General features: G+C 49.7%; 1 protein-coding gene across 14 annotated transcripts in view; it reads right to left on the bottom strand.

Annotated features, from left to right (window-relative positions):
• The window catches only part of CAMTA1 (calmodulin binding transcription activator 1), a 963,406-nt gene that overhangs the window by 645,800 nt on the left and 303,308 nt on the right, over positions 1–14,298 (bottom strand). For all 14 annotated transcript variants that reach the window (XM_017498373.1, XM_037727793.1, XM_017498371.2 and 11 more), the window contains one exon: positions 8,635–8,702. In XM_017498373.1, coding sequence (XP_017353862.1) covers positions 8,635–8,702 — 68 coding nt within the window. The remainder of the gene's footprint in view (positions 1–8,634; positions 8,703–14,298) is intronic.

The raw sequence follows: 14,298 nt of genomic DNA, 5'->3' as shown, positions 1-14,298 counted from the left end.
TAAATCCTCAGTTAGCCTCTGAGGAAGCTGGAAGATGATGTCTAAAACTGACAAATCAAGAAATAGCAGAGTCAACATATTTAGAAATCTGGAGGTAAATATCAGAACCAAAAGAGTGGAAAGCAGCCGCCCCTGGGAACCAGGATTGAGCTGTAGGGCAGAGGCCGCTGCCTTTTCTTACAAGCATTTTAGGGCCATTTGACATACTAAACTAAGTACATGTATAATTTTTATAAAAATAAAAATAATAAAAGAAGGGGGGTGGGCACGCTGATGCACACCTGTAATTCCAGCACTTTGGGAGGCCGAGGCAGGTGGATCATTTGAGGTCAAAAGTTCGAGAGCAGCCTGGCCAACAGGGTGAAACCCCATCTCTACTAAAAATATAAAAATTAGCCAGGTGTGCTGGCGGGCACCTGTAATCCCAGCTACTCAGGAGGCTGAGGCAGAAGAATCACTTGAACCTGGGAGGTGGAGGTTGCATGAGCAGAGATCATACCATTGCACTCCAGCCTGGGTGACAGGGAGACTCCATATTAAAAAAAAAAAAATGGTGGGGGGGCAGGAGCCATAAGTTGGTAGCTGTCTAACCCAGGGAGGAATCAGAGACACAACACCAATGCTTCCTTCTTGGTTCCTCCAGAACACTTGGGACTTGCACTCCTGGCCCCAAGAAGTGAGGAGGGGTGGGATGAAGGCCGACCCTCAGCACTTGTGCTAAGAGACATGAGCCCTGGGCTGGTGCTGGTGGCTAAGTTGGCCAAGGTCACATGAGGCTTGCATGTCCTCTGATCAGGAGCCCAGCATGTGTGACACCCCCCATAGGTCATCAGTGCCCCTGCCCTGGCCACCTTCCTGGACACAGTGTGGGGTGGGGGCAGGAGGGATGTGAGGAAGTAGCCTCCATGGGTTGTCCCTGCTTTGACATTTTGTATTCTGAGATTAACTAGGATAAAGATAACTGGAATCCAGGGCAGACCTATTTCCATGCAGAGGCTGGGGACTTCCCTCCCACTGTCGAGACAGCGCCAGACACTCCATCAGGATACAGGCCACAGCTCATTCCCCGCCTCGTCCCGGAAATAGATGAAAACTATGTGACAGGTGCCTTGCGAGGAAATCCTCAGGCAGGAGGGCTCCCTGGGAATTCTGACAGACATGGGACCCACCAGCTCCCTCACCCTACAGTTGCCCTTTGGCTAACGATGGCCTCAGCCGAGTATTTACTGGATACCTTACACAAGTGCTGAAATGCACCTAACGTGACATGTCTCTGTGTTAATTTGAAGCGAGACCCCAGCTCAGCATAATGCAAAGGTTACCGTGCAGAAACCACTGCTGACCCAGTTTCCTTTTTCCTGCATAGTTCCAAAGTGCAGAGTCCTAAAATGAGCTGAGTCTAAAACCCATCCCCGCATGCGCACGCACACACGCGCACACGCGCACGCGCACGCACACACAAACACACACACACACAGTTCCCCGACCCCTGCCAATCCTGCCCAGCTGAATACCTAAGAAGAGCTACAGAAGCAACTCTGGAATTTTTTTTTTTTTTTTTTTGAGACAGAGTCTTGCTCTGTCATCCAGTGCAATGGCTCGACCTCGGCTCACTGCAACCTCCATCTCCTGGGTTTAAGCGATTCCCCTGCCTCAGCCTTCTGAGTAGCTGGGACTACAGGCGCACGCCACCACATCCTGCTAATTTTTTGTATTTTAGTACAGATGGGGTTTCACCATGGCCAGGATGGTCTCAATCTCCTGACCTCGTGATCCACCTGCCTCGGCCCCCCAAAGTGCTGGGATTACAGGTGTGAGCCACCACGCCTGGCCAGGGAATTTTTTTTTAATTGTGGTAAAATATATGTAACATTAAATTTCCCATTTTAACCATTTTTAAGTGTAAGTTGAGTGGCAGAGAGTGCATTCACATTGCTCTGCCACCAGCATCACCATCATCCATCTTCCCCAACTGAAACACTGCACACATTAAACACTAACTCCCCATTTCTCCCTCCCTCCACCACAGCCCTTGGAAACCATCTACTGTCCATCTCCAAAGCGGACTATTCTAGATCCCGCAGGCAGCAGACCACACAACGTGTGTCCATTCGTGTCTGGCTTATGTCACTGAGCGTCACGTCCTCAAGCTTCGTGCAGGTTGCAAGAGGTATCAGGATTGCATTTCTTTCTAGCTCTGGGAATTTTTAAATGATTTTTGCAATTCTATTCTGGTCACTTGAGCAACTTTACCAGGAATAGGGCTTCCTTAGAAAATCCTGTAACTGTCTGCCCTGAGGAGCAGACGCCTTAAAGGTGGCCAACAGGTTGCTCCCAGGAGTCTTACAGGGGTGCTGAACAAAGACAGCCCCCTACTGCACCGGGACCAGCCTGGGGCCTGATAACACAGGCTCTCTAGGAAGAGGCCTCTGCTCACAGGCTGACACCATGCCAGGACCCCAAGGGCTGTCTAGGACAAAGAACTCCATGGATGGCAGGGTCTGGGCACTGGCACTCCTGCGTCCTGGGCAAACTTGCTGCTGTGAATGAGTCCACGCTCTGTCCACCTTCTGCCTACTCTACCCCATCAAAGCCCTGGCCTCCCTGCACACAGGCTGATAAGAGACAAAAGGGGCAGCATGACCCTGTCCTTGGGAAAAATGCCACCCCACTGGGGAAGAAAGACTTACTCATGATGGCTGAATTGGTAAACAACTGACAGCAAAGCACATGCAGCTACGGGAGCAGGGAGAAGGGCTTGCTCTGAGTCGGTGAGTTTGGGGAAGGCTCCCAGGAACAGGCAGACCAGACTGGACTTGAGGGCATTAGAGGTGAGGTCAATGCAAAGTGAAGGCCAAAGTGGGGGACAAGAAAGATGTTCAGAGAGCAGCCAGCAGCTCCCTAACTGTAGCAGCACCTGGAGGTGGGACGTCAAGGAAAATAAACTGAAAAGGTGGGTTGAGACAGAAGGGTGACCTTAAAGACATCCCTGGAGGGGCTGGAAGCTCACAGTAAGTCTCTAGGGCTTTCAAGTAGAAGAAGGATGGAAAAAAAGGAATATTTCAGGAAAACCAACGGGAGAAGGAGTTTGGCTTAGAGAGGGAGACCTAGTGGGAGACATTTCAATACTCCAAACCTGACAGTGGCAGTGAGGATGCAGCCGAACCTGGGGGGAAAGGTAAGAAAACGAGGATGTGAATTAAAGTTGGAAACACTGGCAGAGTTGGTGACTAATGAGATGCAGGGGACAAAGGGGAAAGAGAAGCCACCTGGAGTCCAAGGTGACGTCTCCAAACATGTGGCAGTTCTTCTAGAACCACGGAAGTCAGAAGATGGAAAGCAGAGTCGGGCTCAGGGAGGGAGGAGGGAGGTTGGTGAGCTGGAGATGGTAACACGGCATCCAGGCGCCAGGGAGACAGAATCAGATGTGGGGAGTGATCCACGGAGACTTCACAGTCAGATCATGGAGCTGGGGAGTCCTGGGAGCCCCGAGAGGGAAAATGTGGGAAGAAAGAGCAGAGGTCACAGCTTGGTGCTCATCACCATCAGGGCAGGGAAAAATCTGGGGCACTCAAAGCTGCAATGGACAGATGGGGTCGAGAAACCAGCAGGAAGAGATTGGAAGCTCTCTCCGAGCCACTGGAGTCTTCTTGAAACTCAAGGCTCACTTTTCTCTTCCTTTCCTTCTAGATCCCCTCCTTCTACAAGGCTGTTTTATTGCTTATTGGCCAAAAAACATTTAGTGTTCATTATAGGAAAATTCTATTACTAGACCCTTAGTGCTTCCATGTTGAGGTGCTATCTATATCAATCTAATTAATTAATTAGATAATTAACAGCTTTTTCCAGCCTCTTTCTAACTGGTATAAACAGGATTCCCGGGAAGGACATGCTCTTACATCGATCTTGAGGTTTGTGTGTCCCTGGCTTCCAGGGAAGGTTGCATATTTCCCAGGGGAGGAGGAATAAATTATTGGTATTGCTCAGTTTTACAGTCGCCTGCCTGGACTGGGCTCAGCCCTGCTCCCCGCCCTCTGGTGAAAGGGGCCTTGTCTCCCACACGGTAATGTGCAGTTCTTCCACACTGCCTGTGACTGGGGGGCTAACTCCAATTCGGGGGTGGGGGAGGCAGGGTAGGAAGCCCTCCTGGCTGGCACGTGTGAGTCACGCTTACTGACAAAGAGAACCTTTCCCTGGAGCCCGGTTCTCTTGGTTTGGAATTCACGGCAGTGAGAGGCGGAGAGGAATAGAGGAGCTATTGACAGGCTCCCTGGAAAGCCACACACACACTCCGGGCAGTAGAGGCACACAAGCGAAGGTTATGGGCTTTGCAGTGAGATCATCCTGGGTTCACGTTCCAGTTCTAGCACTGACTCACCAGCAGCCCCAGGAAGGCACGCACCCTCCACACCTGGCAGAGCTGCTGGGAGGGCTTCAAAGCACAGCGTCTGGCCCATGGGCAGTGCCCGAGATCACAGTGCTGGTCCAACTGGACCATCCTGGGGCTAGAAATACCCAAAAAACAGTAGTGGAGAAAACCCAGGTCCCTTCCTTCACAACACTCAGGGTCACCTTTCTACGTCACTTTCATTCATTTCACGGATATTTCTTGAGGGTCTGGGAGGTGTCCACACTGTTCTAGGTACCGGGGGTGCCCCATGAACAAGCCCCACTAAAAATCCCTCTCCTATTGGTGCTAGCACTTTGGAGTGGGTCGGTAATGCATACATAAATTAAGCAAGGCAATCATAACAGACACAGTGTCAGAAGACGATGGGTGCTCCAGAGAAACGTAAAACCAGAAAGGAGGAAAGGGGGCTGGCTGGGTGGGGGCGGGGCGAGGCTCTAAATTGCGTGGTCGGCGCACTTCCCGGAGAAAGGGACACCCAGTGGAGCCCTGCAGGAGGAGCTGGGAGAACATTCTAGACAGAGGGAGGGCACTCTTCACTCCAAGAGTCTCAATTCGCCTGGCAGGGTGGGGAGTGTGAATTTCCCTGGGGTATCCAAACAGTATTATTATCACACTGAGTACAGAGCACACAGCAAGTGCCAAATAAAGACGTTCCACAGGGTGATTTTTCAAACCGGAGGTCCCAGCTGCTGGGAGTACAATACGGGCTGTTGCAACACTCAGCATTCAGCTCCTCTGCGATACCACGGCTGCCCCTGGGGTCCCCAGCCCTGGGAGCCTCTGTGTAGCATACCTCATTATTAAACAGGTGAGCTGGGGCTCCCGGGGCCTTCTCTGTAATTAGGGCAGTATCTGAGCAAGGACTATATTTATAACCCCCAGCCGGCAGCAGGCCACAGAGACAAGCAGGGGGCCCCTCTGCAGCTCCTATACCAACATCTATATGTGAACTGATTACAACAATTAATTTAATAGGGATTCCTCCACACAAACAATGTATCATTTTATTAGGAAACTCTATAAATGTCAGTGGTGCAATTCATTTTTATTAATTTTCCAAAATGAAATTAGCAGTGGCAGCGGCGGCAGCAAACAGAAGTTGTATTGCCTTCTCGTTCAGCAGAGTATTGGTGTCATTAATTCCTTAATACCAGGAGGCCAGTTTGTATGAACTCAGCAGTTAACTGCACCAATTAATTTCAATACTAGAGATGGGGTGGGGGCGGGGGATGCAAACACAACTCAACAACTAATTTAGGAAGGTCCTTGAACAAGCACAGCAAGTTTCCCTTCTCCTGGGACAAGAAGCTTTCAAGTGTAAACACGGAGTGGATATTATAATACTAATAGGAAACCCTCCATCTTCACCCTCTGCCTTTAGGAAAGAAATTCGTCCTTCCAAAGCCTGGAGAAATCCTGGCAGATGCCTGCTGAAGGCGAAGGCTCCAGCAGGCTGGGGACTGCCCCGCAGATAAGAGGCACATGGACACAGACCCGCACGGCATGCGAAGCAGAATCAGAAACATGACTACATTCAGTCCTCACCGTGACCCAGCAAGGACGGGATCGACATCGACTCCATTTTCTATATGAAGAAGAAAAAGCAGGCCGGGTGTGGTGGCTCACGCCTGTAATCCAAAGCACTTTGGAGGCCAAGGCGGGCGGATCACCTGAGGTCGGGAGTTCAAGACCAGCCTGACCAACATGGTGAAACCCCGTCTTAAAAAAAAAAAAAAAAAAGAGAAAGCAGAACTTTTAAAGTAGCAAAGATAACCTTTTCACAGTCACAAAGCCACTGAATGACAGAGCCAGAGCTCAAACCCGGATTTTTCCACATCTGAAACCCACCTCCCTTCTTCTGCCAGGGTGGGGTCTCTCGGCTCTGTGTATACCCCGGAAAGTCAAGCGAGTCAGGCAGGACCCTGAGTGACATCCCCTTTTCAACTGTAACCCAAATTCCAAAGGCCGAACCTCCAAGTAAAACCCCCGCCTTGAAATGTTCTGCTGTTCTGCCGTCAAACCCGGCGCGAGTCTGCATATCTGAAATCAGATGTCTGGCCCGGGACACATTCCAGAGAAGCTCACTCTGGCTAAGGAGGAGCTCTTCTCTTTCCACTTAGATTCAAGGACTGTTTCAGTGGGGAGTGAAGGGCACACGGAGAGGCTGGTGGCTACTTGAGATGAGAGCCACCCCTGGGAGTCAGGAAATAGTGCAGAGGCAGAAATCAGATGAGCCTCCTTTTCCCCCAGAAAACTAGGCCAGTGGTCCTCAAAGTGCAGTCCCGGACCAGCTGCATCCTACATCCTGGGAGCTTGTTAGAAATAACAAATGCTCAGGCCCCCCAGCGTACCTGTTGAATCAGAAACCTGGGGGTGGGGCCCTGTGGCCTGCACTTTAATGAGCCCCCAGCTGATTCTGATGCCTGCTCAAGTTTGAGAATGATGCCCTCAAAGAAGATGGCACAGAAGAAAGGGGAGATGGGCGCAGCAGGCTCTCTAGTTTCTGACACGGCAGTATTCACCAAACAGTGCGTTGTATTCCCATCCACTGTCCACGGCCTGCCTCTACCCCCACTCTGTGGAAGGATGCCCTTCCCAGCCCCATTCGTGCTGGGCTTGGCCAGGGGACTTGCATCGGCCAGTGGATTTATCAGCAGGCATGACATTTGATTCCACCTCTGAGCAGGAGTTTTAACTGCACCTGCATCAGCTGCCTTGGGTTTGTAAGCCTTCGCCCTCCTCTGGGAGAAGCAAATGTCCCAGGCAGAGGGGGCTTTCTCAGCCTAGGTCCCAAAGCAAAATGATGTATGCAGCAGACCTGACCTCAACCCAAAGCCACAGGAGGCCCACAGACCCATGAGGCAGAAAATAAAGGTTTGTTGTTTAAAGTCACTAAGCTTGCAGAGTGTTTCTTACACAGAATTATCACAGCAAAAGCGGATTGATATCAACTGTTTGATTTTATAGCAAAGGAAACCACAGTCCCCGCAGGCCGAGGCACTGGGGACTCCTGCAGAGGGACTCTCCTCCTGCTCTCAGGCTAGAGTTAAAGGAATCAAAGCCACGTGGGGAAGGGAGCCTCAACACCCAGTCTTCCTTCAGCAATACCCTCTAGCCCCCTTCAAAGGGGAGGACTGTGCCCTCATCTGAAAAATGCTAATCAGTAAATATTCAAGCTAAGAATGTGATATTTTTGAGTACCTTCCAGAATAAATAAACATTCTTAAGGATGACCTTTCCCATGACTCAGGAAGGATGAACAGGTCAAGCCCATGGGCCATGGGCACAGAGGACACACCTAACACTTTCCTGGTCCCAGCTAACAAACCTGGGGACTCTGGGGCTGCTGTCCAATGTGAAACCGACAGGACGTTCCACAACTTCAGTTCAAGCCTGCAGTCCAGGTGTCCTGTGTAAACCCCACTGCGGCTACCACCCCGCCAGCTAATAAACACCTGAGCCCTGTCACTGCTAACAGAAAAATTGCAGCAATTGGAAGAGAGTGGCCATTTATTTCCGAAGCTCTGGAACATTCCAAAAATAAAAACCTGGAGTTGGGGAGGACAAAAGAGGCTGCCTTTTAAAATCAACCCTAAGTCCCAACACCACCGCTCTTCACACAAGGGTAACATCACTGGTGCTGGCGGAACGCAGGTCGGCTCTATTTTGGCCAATTCCCTCTATTCCCAAGTGGTGAGAGAGGCTAAGTGTTTGCAGCAGGTAGCAGGTTCAAGGACATTTACTACATAATAAACTGCGAGCTTAGCCATTGCTTCTGATTTGGGGGGATCTCTTTACCACCAATCAAGAATAACTTGGCTTTCAGTTTGTAAGACACGTTGAGATAAAAGTAGGCAGTTAAGCTGGTTTCTCTTTTTTTAAAAGCTCGTTTCTAGAGAACACTAGTGGCAGGTGAAATTCCCAAAATAAACTTCCCCGGAGGCTCCTGCCTGTGAAGACTTCCAAGCACCCGGCTGAAGGATCCAGCCGTCAGGTTACAAGTTCCAACCGGCGGATGGCACTTGCGCTCTTTCTAATCCATCTGACGGTATTCGCTGCCACCGTCTTACGTCAATGAATGAGACCTCAATGTCGAACGCCATCCAGCACAACAGGGCACTTTCAACTCACTGCCCAGGAATTGACTGGCCAAACCAGGTAATCAATGCAAATCAATCCACTTACTGTACATATTTGAAAAACTGCAAGATCTGGGACATTACCTTGTCTTAGGGGAGGTGGTTAGCCATTCTTCGTGTTTCTCAAATGTTATTAAATAAGCTGCGATTTCCTGAAACAGAAGAATAAAAAGATAATAACAACAATTAGCTCACGTTGGATCCCGAGAGGTAAGAAAGTTTTTGCTGTTTCCCAGCTGCTGTTTTCCTTTGCGAGCCTGGAACTCCAGCTCTGCTAGAGAAACCCTCAACCTGGACTCTGTGTCTATTCTGATTGTCTAAGTCCTTTCCATTCAACCTGCCACATGGTAATAATCAAAGCACTGGGCCTCAAACGATGAGTCGGTGGCAAGGACGAAAGTCTTTCTCGGTGGGAGGAAGACATCAGACACCATTTCAGATTCTGCATGTCATTAATTGAGGGAGGGAGAAACGCATGCCAACAAGAGGTCCCCACGATGCAAGGTCATCACTGAAAAGTTTCATCCTTTTCTGAAGCTGGACGAATCTGTCATCTTTGTCACAAGAGACGTGTTCTCTCAGCTTCATCCCCAACCCCCTGAGCCAAATCACATAAAGATTAAAAAGAAAAGACACCATAAAGCCATATTCCAGAGAGGAAGTGGGGGGAGAAATAAGTTAACCTTTCTCGCTACTGATAACTTAAATCTAGTGAGCAGCGCTTCCAAAAGAAGAGCAACGTCAGCAGAGTTTAAGGTAAAGATGAAGAAAATGTGGGCACCTGAAGGTAAATTAAATATTTATAAACACAACATCACTGCAGATAGAATTACTGATTTATTAATAATTTCCATAAAAAGCCAGTGAGTGACATCAACATAAGTCATTGCTCCAGCTCGAGGCATTATATGGGCCATTACTTCCAACTCCAAAAGGATCTGCTAACATGAAATTGGCAGGGATTTTAAGTTAAATTAAGGTTGGACTAGTACACATTTCCCTTGATCTTGGTGATGCTACAACACGGAGCTGCTGCCCTGAGTATCGGGAAAATGCAGAGGGGAGGCATCCAACTCAGCTCTCTCTGCAGCCAGAGTTCCTAGAGGGTTCCTGGGAATGTGGCAGCCCCCCTGCCTGGGGGTGAGCAGCCTCTTTCAGCTGGGACATAATGGAGTTGACACCTGTGACCAGATATGCTAAACTTGGCCTTGAGAAGGAGGCAAAACCCAGTAAGCAGAGCAGGTGAGAGTAGGAAATATCCATGAGGCTATGCAGTCCAAAGACCACTGGCCAAGTAGAAATCAAGGCCTCACACACCATGGGAGCCGGCCACTGCCACAAGGCAGCCAGTGATTGGAAACGGAGTGCCCAAGCCACCTCTGTCCGGAAGCCTGGACCTGACAAAGAACCTGGGAAGCAGAAGCCTATAGCAAAAATAGAGTTGCTTCACTGTGCAAGTTTTCATCACTGACTGCAGCTGAAGAAATCATAAATAAGCAGCTGATCAACCAGCACATTGTTCTCTCATCCCTGAGCCTTTTCACGTTTTATTTCCTCTCCTTAGAAAAATCTTTCCCTGAGGTCTCACTGCAGATGGATCCTTCCTCTGGCTAGCCCTCCCTAACTATTCGTGGTGGCGTCAGTCATCCCTCCTACTTGCTCAGATGCCACTGGCACCTTCCTCCAGTGGGCAGGATTTATAACTCTGCATTCTAATTGCTTGTTTACTTGGATAACATCCCCCATTGGCGCATGAGAAGGATAAGGAATATGTCATCACTGACATATCCCCAGGACTTAACAGTGTCCTGGGGCACACAGGAAGCACCAGATAAGTGTTTGTTAGACGGATGGCTGGAAGAATGGATGGATGGATGGATGGATGGATAAATGGATGGATGGACAGATGGACGGACAGACGGATGGACAGATGGATAGACAGATGCATAGATGAATGGATTTATAGACAGATGAATGGATGGAGGGATGGATGGATGGATGGACAGATGAACGGATGGACGGATGGATGGATGGATGAGTGGATGGATAAATGGATGGATGGATGGATGGATGAGTGGGTGGATGGATGAATAGATGGATGGATAAATGGATGGATGGACAGATGGGCAGATGGATGGACAGACGGATGGACAGATGGATGGATGGATGGATGGATGGGTGGATGGATGGATGGATGGATGGATGCATAGATGAATGGATTTATAGACAGATGAATGGATGGAGGGATGGATGAACGGACAGACGGACAGATGGACGGACAGATGGATGGATGGATGGATGGATAGATGAGTGGATGGATAAATGGATGGATGGATGGATGGATGGATGGATGGATGGATGGATGAGTGGGTGGGTGGGTGGATGGATGGATGGATGGAGAAGTGGATGGATGGATGGAGAAGTGGATGGATGGATGGATAAGAGGATGGATGGATAGATGGATAAGTGGATGGATAGATAGATGGATAAGTGGATGGATGGATGGATGGACGGATGGATGGATGGATGGATGGACAGATGGACAGATGGACAGACAGATGGATGGATGAATAGATGGATGGAATGGGATGGGGCAGGAAAAACACGTATGGCAGAAGTAAATACACATGCAGAAGTGTGTTGTGTGTCTGTTACTGAAGATAGTTGACACAAGAGCTTAAAACCTGCAAAACGCAGCAGTTCATGGATAAAATTTTTCAGTTATTTAATTAATTCTGTGTCACTGTAGGAAGGCAGCATGGTATCACAGTTAAGAGCACATGCCTTAGAAGCAAACAGTGTCCTGGCTTTGGGTACCAGCTCGGCCTCTTATTAGCTATATCATCTTGAGCACGTTACCTAACCTGTCTAGATGAGTTTCCTATGAAACTGGGAGAATATCAGCTCATGGGGCAGCTCTAAGGAATGATCATTGTAAATACACTGGCTGGCAGATAGCATGCCCTTAAACAATTGCTGCCATGAATCATTATAAGATCTACGTGGTGTGAGCCACCTGTCTAGCAGCCCCTGATGAGGTCACAGCTACCAAAATGGTCCAAGTCAGAGGCTGCCACCACTGCTGGATTAATCATCATCTGTCACCCCCACCATCCCAGATACCACCACATGCCCATGCCTGCAGATATGAATGGTAACATTGGAATGACCGTTCAGAGTCGGTTTGTTGACTGGTTCCCATTTGGCTTCACAAAACCAGTGCAGACCACGGCTGGAGTCAGTACGTGGATTTACTAAGCCACTTGTCACGTGCATCAGCTCATCTGCCTGAACTTCAGGTGATCTGGGATTCAGAGTAATGGCCTGTGCAGCCGGAACCCCCTGATCCATGGCCCTGACCAGGACCATGCCAAGAGAAGTGACCCTTAGTGGCCCAGGGATTGGGAGGTGCAATGCATCCCAACCACCTCTAGACGTGTGACTTGTTCCAAAACCCTGGACACCCAAAGAAGACTCATGGACCTCCTTCAGGCAATACTCACCCCAACCCGGCAGAGCTTCTATTGCTATGGCCCTCCGAAAAGGAAAAATTGCCTGGACCACTTACTGCCTTCTGTGTTTACTCTGCAAACACTTACCAAGCATCTACTGTTTACCAGGCAGGGAACAAGACCACTATGGAGCCCACCATTCAGAAGCTCACAGTTGAGCAATGGGTACAGGCAAATCAACACAATAGTATGTGCGAGTGCTGTTACAGGGTCACCTCTGTGGCCAAACTTAGGGGTGTCACCCCATGTCTAATGAGCTTCTGTCAAGCAAGCAGAGGCCCATGAAATCACGATGATGTAGGAACTACCTGTGAGCACCCACCACTCCGTCCTCCACCTCCCAAAGGTAAATTTTGCTTCTCCCAATCCAGAACACCTCCCATGCACACAGAGCCCCTCTGAGAGCAGCCTTTCTGAGGAAGCTGAATGCCCAGCCCCAGGCTCCCACCTCTGTTATGCTCAGGTTGGCTGGGCCCTAAAGCTGGACTCACCCGCCAGGGACTGTCCTATGCTGCTGCACGAACCCAGCTGGATGGAGCATGTCTAAGTTACCTGTCTAATGCCAGGCCCCTGCTGCCCAGCCTTCCCAGCCCATGGCCCTTCCCCAGGCCACCTCCTCATCAAATGGGCAGACCACAGGTGAGCCTGCCTTGCAAAAGCTCAGGAACTGGTTTAGAGAGATTTGCCAAAGAACAAAAACCACATAAAGTATTAGGTGCTAAATGGCATGGAGCCATGTAAGAGCCATCCAAATTCAGGGTAACTGGGGGGGGGAAGGACTTCACCATCTGTGTCATTGCTGCCATCAATGTCACCAGTGCTAGGGCAGGGGAGGCACTGCCCTAGGACTTACATGGGACCATCTCATTTAATCTTCACAACAAACTATGAAATAGGAACCATGGCCATTTTACTGGTGTGGAAACTGAGGCACAGTGGTTAAATGACTTGCCTAAGGTCATATGCCAGCACCTTTAGAACCAGAACCCAAACTCATGCTGAATGGCTCCCAGGCTCACATTCTGCACCACTGCTCTGAGTTTCAGAAAGAATAGCCACAGTGTGCTTGGATGGGGGAGAAAACAGAAAACTCGTGTGTGAAGACCTGGATTTTTCCCAGCCCAGGCTGACACTGACCCAGGGTCATTGCCCAGCCCCACCTCCCTTCTGTGGACCAGGAGGAGTCCGGACTGAAGCTCCCTCAGTGGGATTCTCTCCTGGCAGGATCAAGCTCACTGCCGCCCCAAAAGCCTAGTTCAACTCATGAGAGCCTTGACGTCAGTGACAGGCCAAATTCCTTGTCTCCGTGGAACCCTTGGGTTAAAGCATCATAGGAAGAGGCAAAAGCAACACACAGAGCTGGAGGTGCTCCTGTCGAGGAGGGGAGGGAGTTGTGAAAAGAAGGACTTTTAGCTCCACTGTCTGGCCTCTCTCTCTCTTTTTTTTTTTTTTTCCAGTAGAGATGGGGTTTCCCCATGTTGGCCAGGCTGGTCTTGAACTCCTGACCTTGTGATTCACCCGCCTCGGCCTCCCAAAGTGCTGGGATTACAGGCGTGAGCCCTCACACCCAGCCTGGTCTCTCTTCCCCGAGAGGTCCACAAACCTAGGACCCCAAGGAAGGCAGATGAAAACACAGGTCTGCTCTATCTCATCTTGACAGAGGAAAAAACTGAGGCACAACACAGGCAAGAACGTCTCCAAGCTCAGCATGCTCATGATGGAGCCACACCAGGACTCCACACTTGCAAGGCATGTGCGTTCCTTCCCCCACACTTGCTGCCCCTCAAACACAAGTCTGGCTTGAAAGACTCATAGGAGGCTGGGCAAAAGCACAGCCAAAGGAAGTGAAAACAGGAACTCAAAGAAAAACACAGACACACATGTGCACAGCAGCATTGCTTCACAGTAGCTAAAAGGGGGAAGTCCCCCAACTATCCGCAGACAGATGAATGGATAAACCAAATGCATCATGGACATGGACGTACAATGGCATGCTATTCAGCCATAAAAAGGGATGAGGTTCTGACACCTGCTACTACATGGATGAACGCTGAAAACAGGATGCTAAGTGAAAGAGGCCAGGCACAGAAGGCCCTGTATTGCATGGCGCCACTTACATGAAACATCTAAAATAGGCAAATCCATAGGGACAACATGCAGATTCGTGGTTGCCAAGGGTCGGGGGAAGAGGGTGATGGGGAGCAACTGCTAATGGGTGTAGGGTTTCCTTTTGGGC

Source organism: Cebus imitator, unplaced genomic scaffold, assembly GCF_001604975.1.
Source record: "Cebus imitator isolate Cc_AM_T3 unplaced genomic scaffold, Cebus_imitator-1.0 Scaffold240, whole genome shotgun sequence".
NCBI lineage: Eukaryota > Metazoa > Chordata > Mammalia > Primates > Cebidae > Cebus > Cebus imitator.
This window is presented reverse-complemented; position numbering and strand designations above follow the sequence as displayed.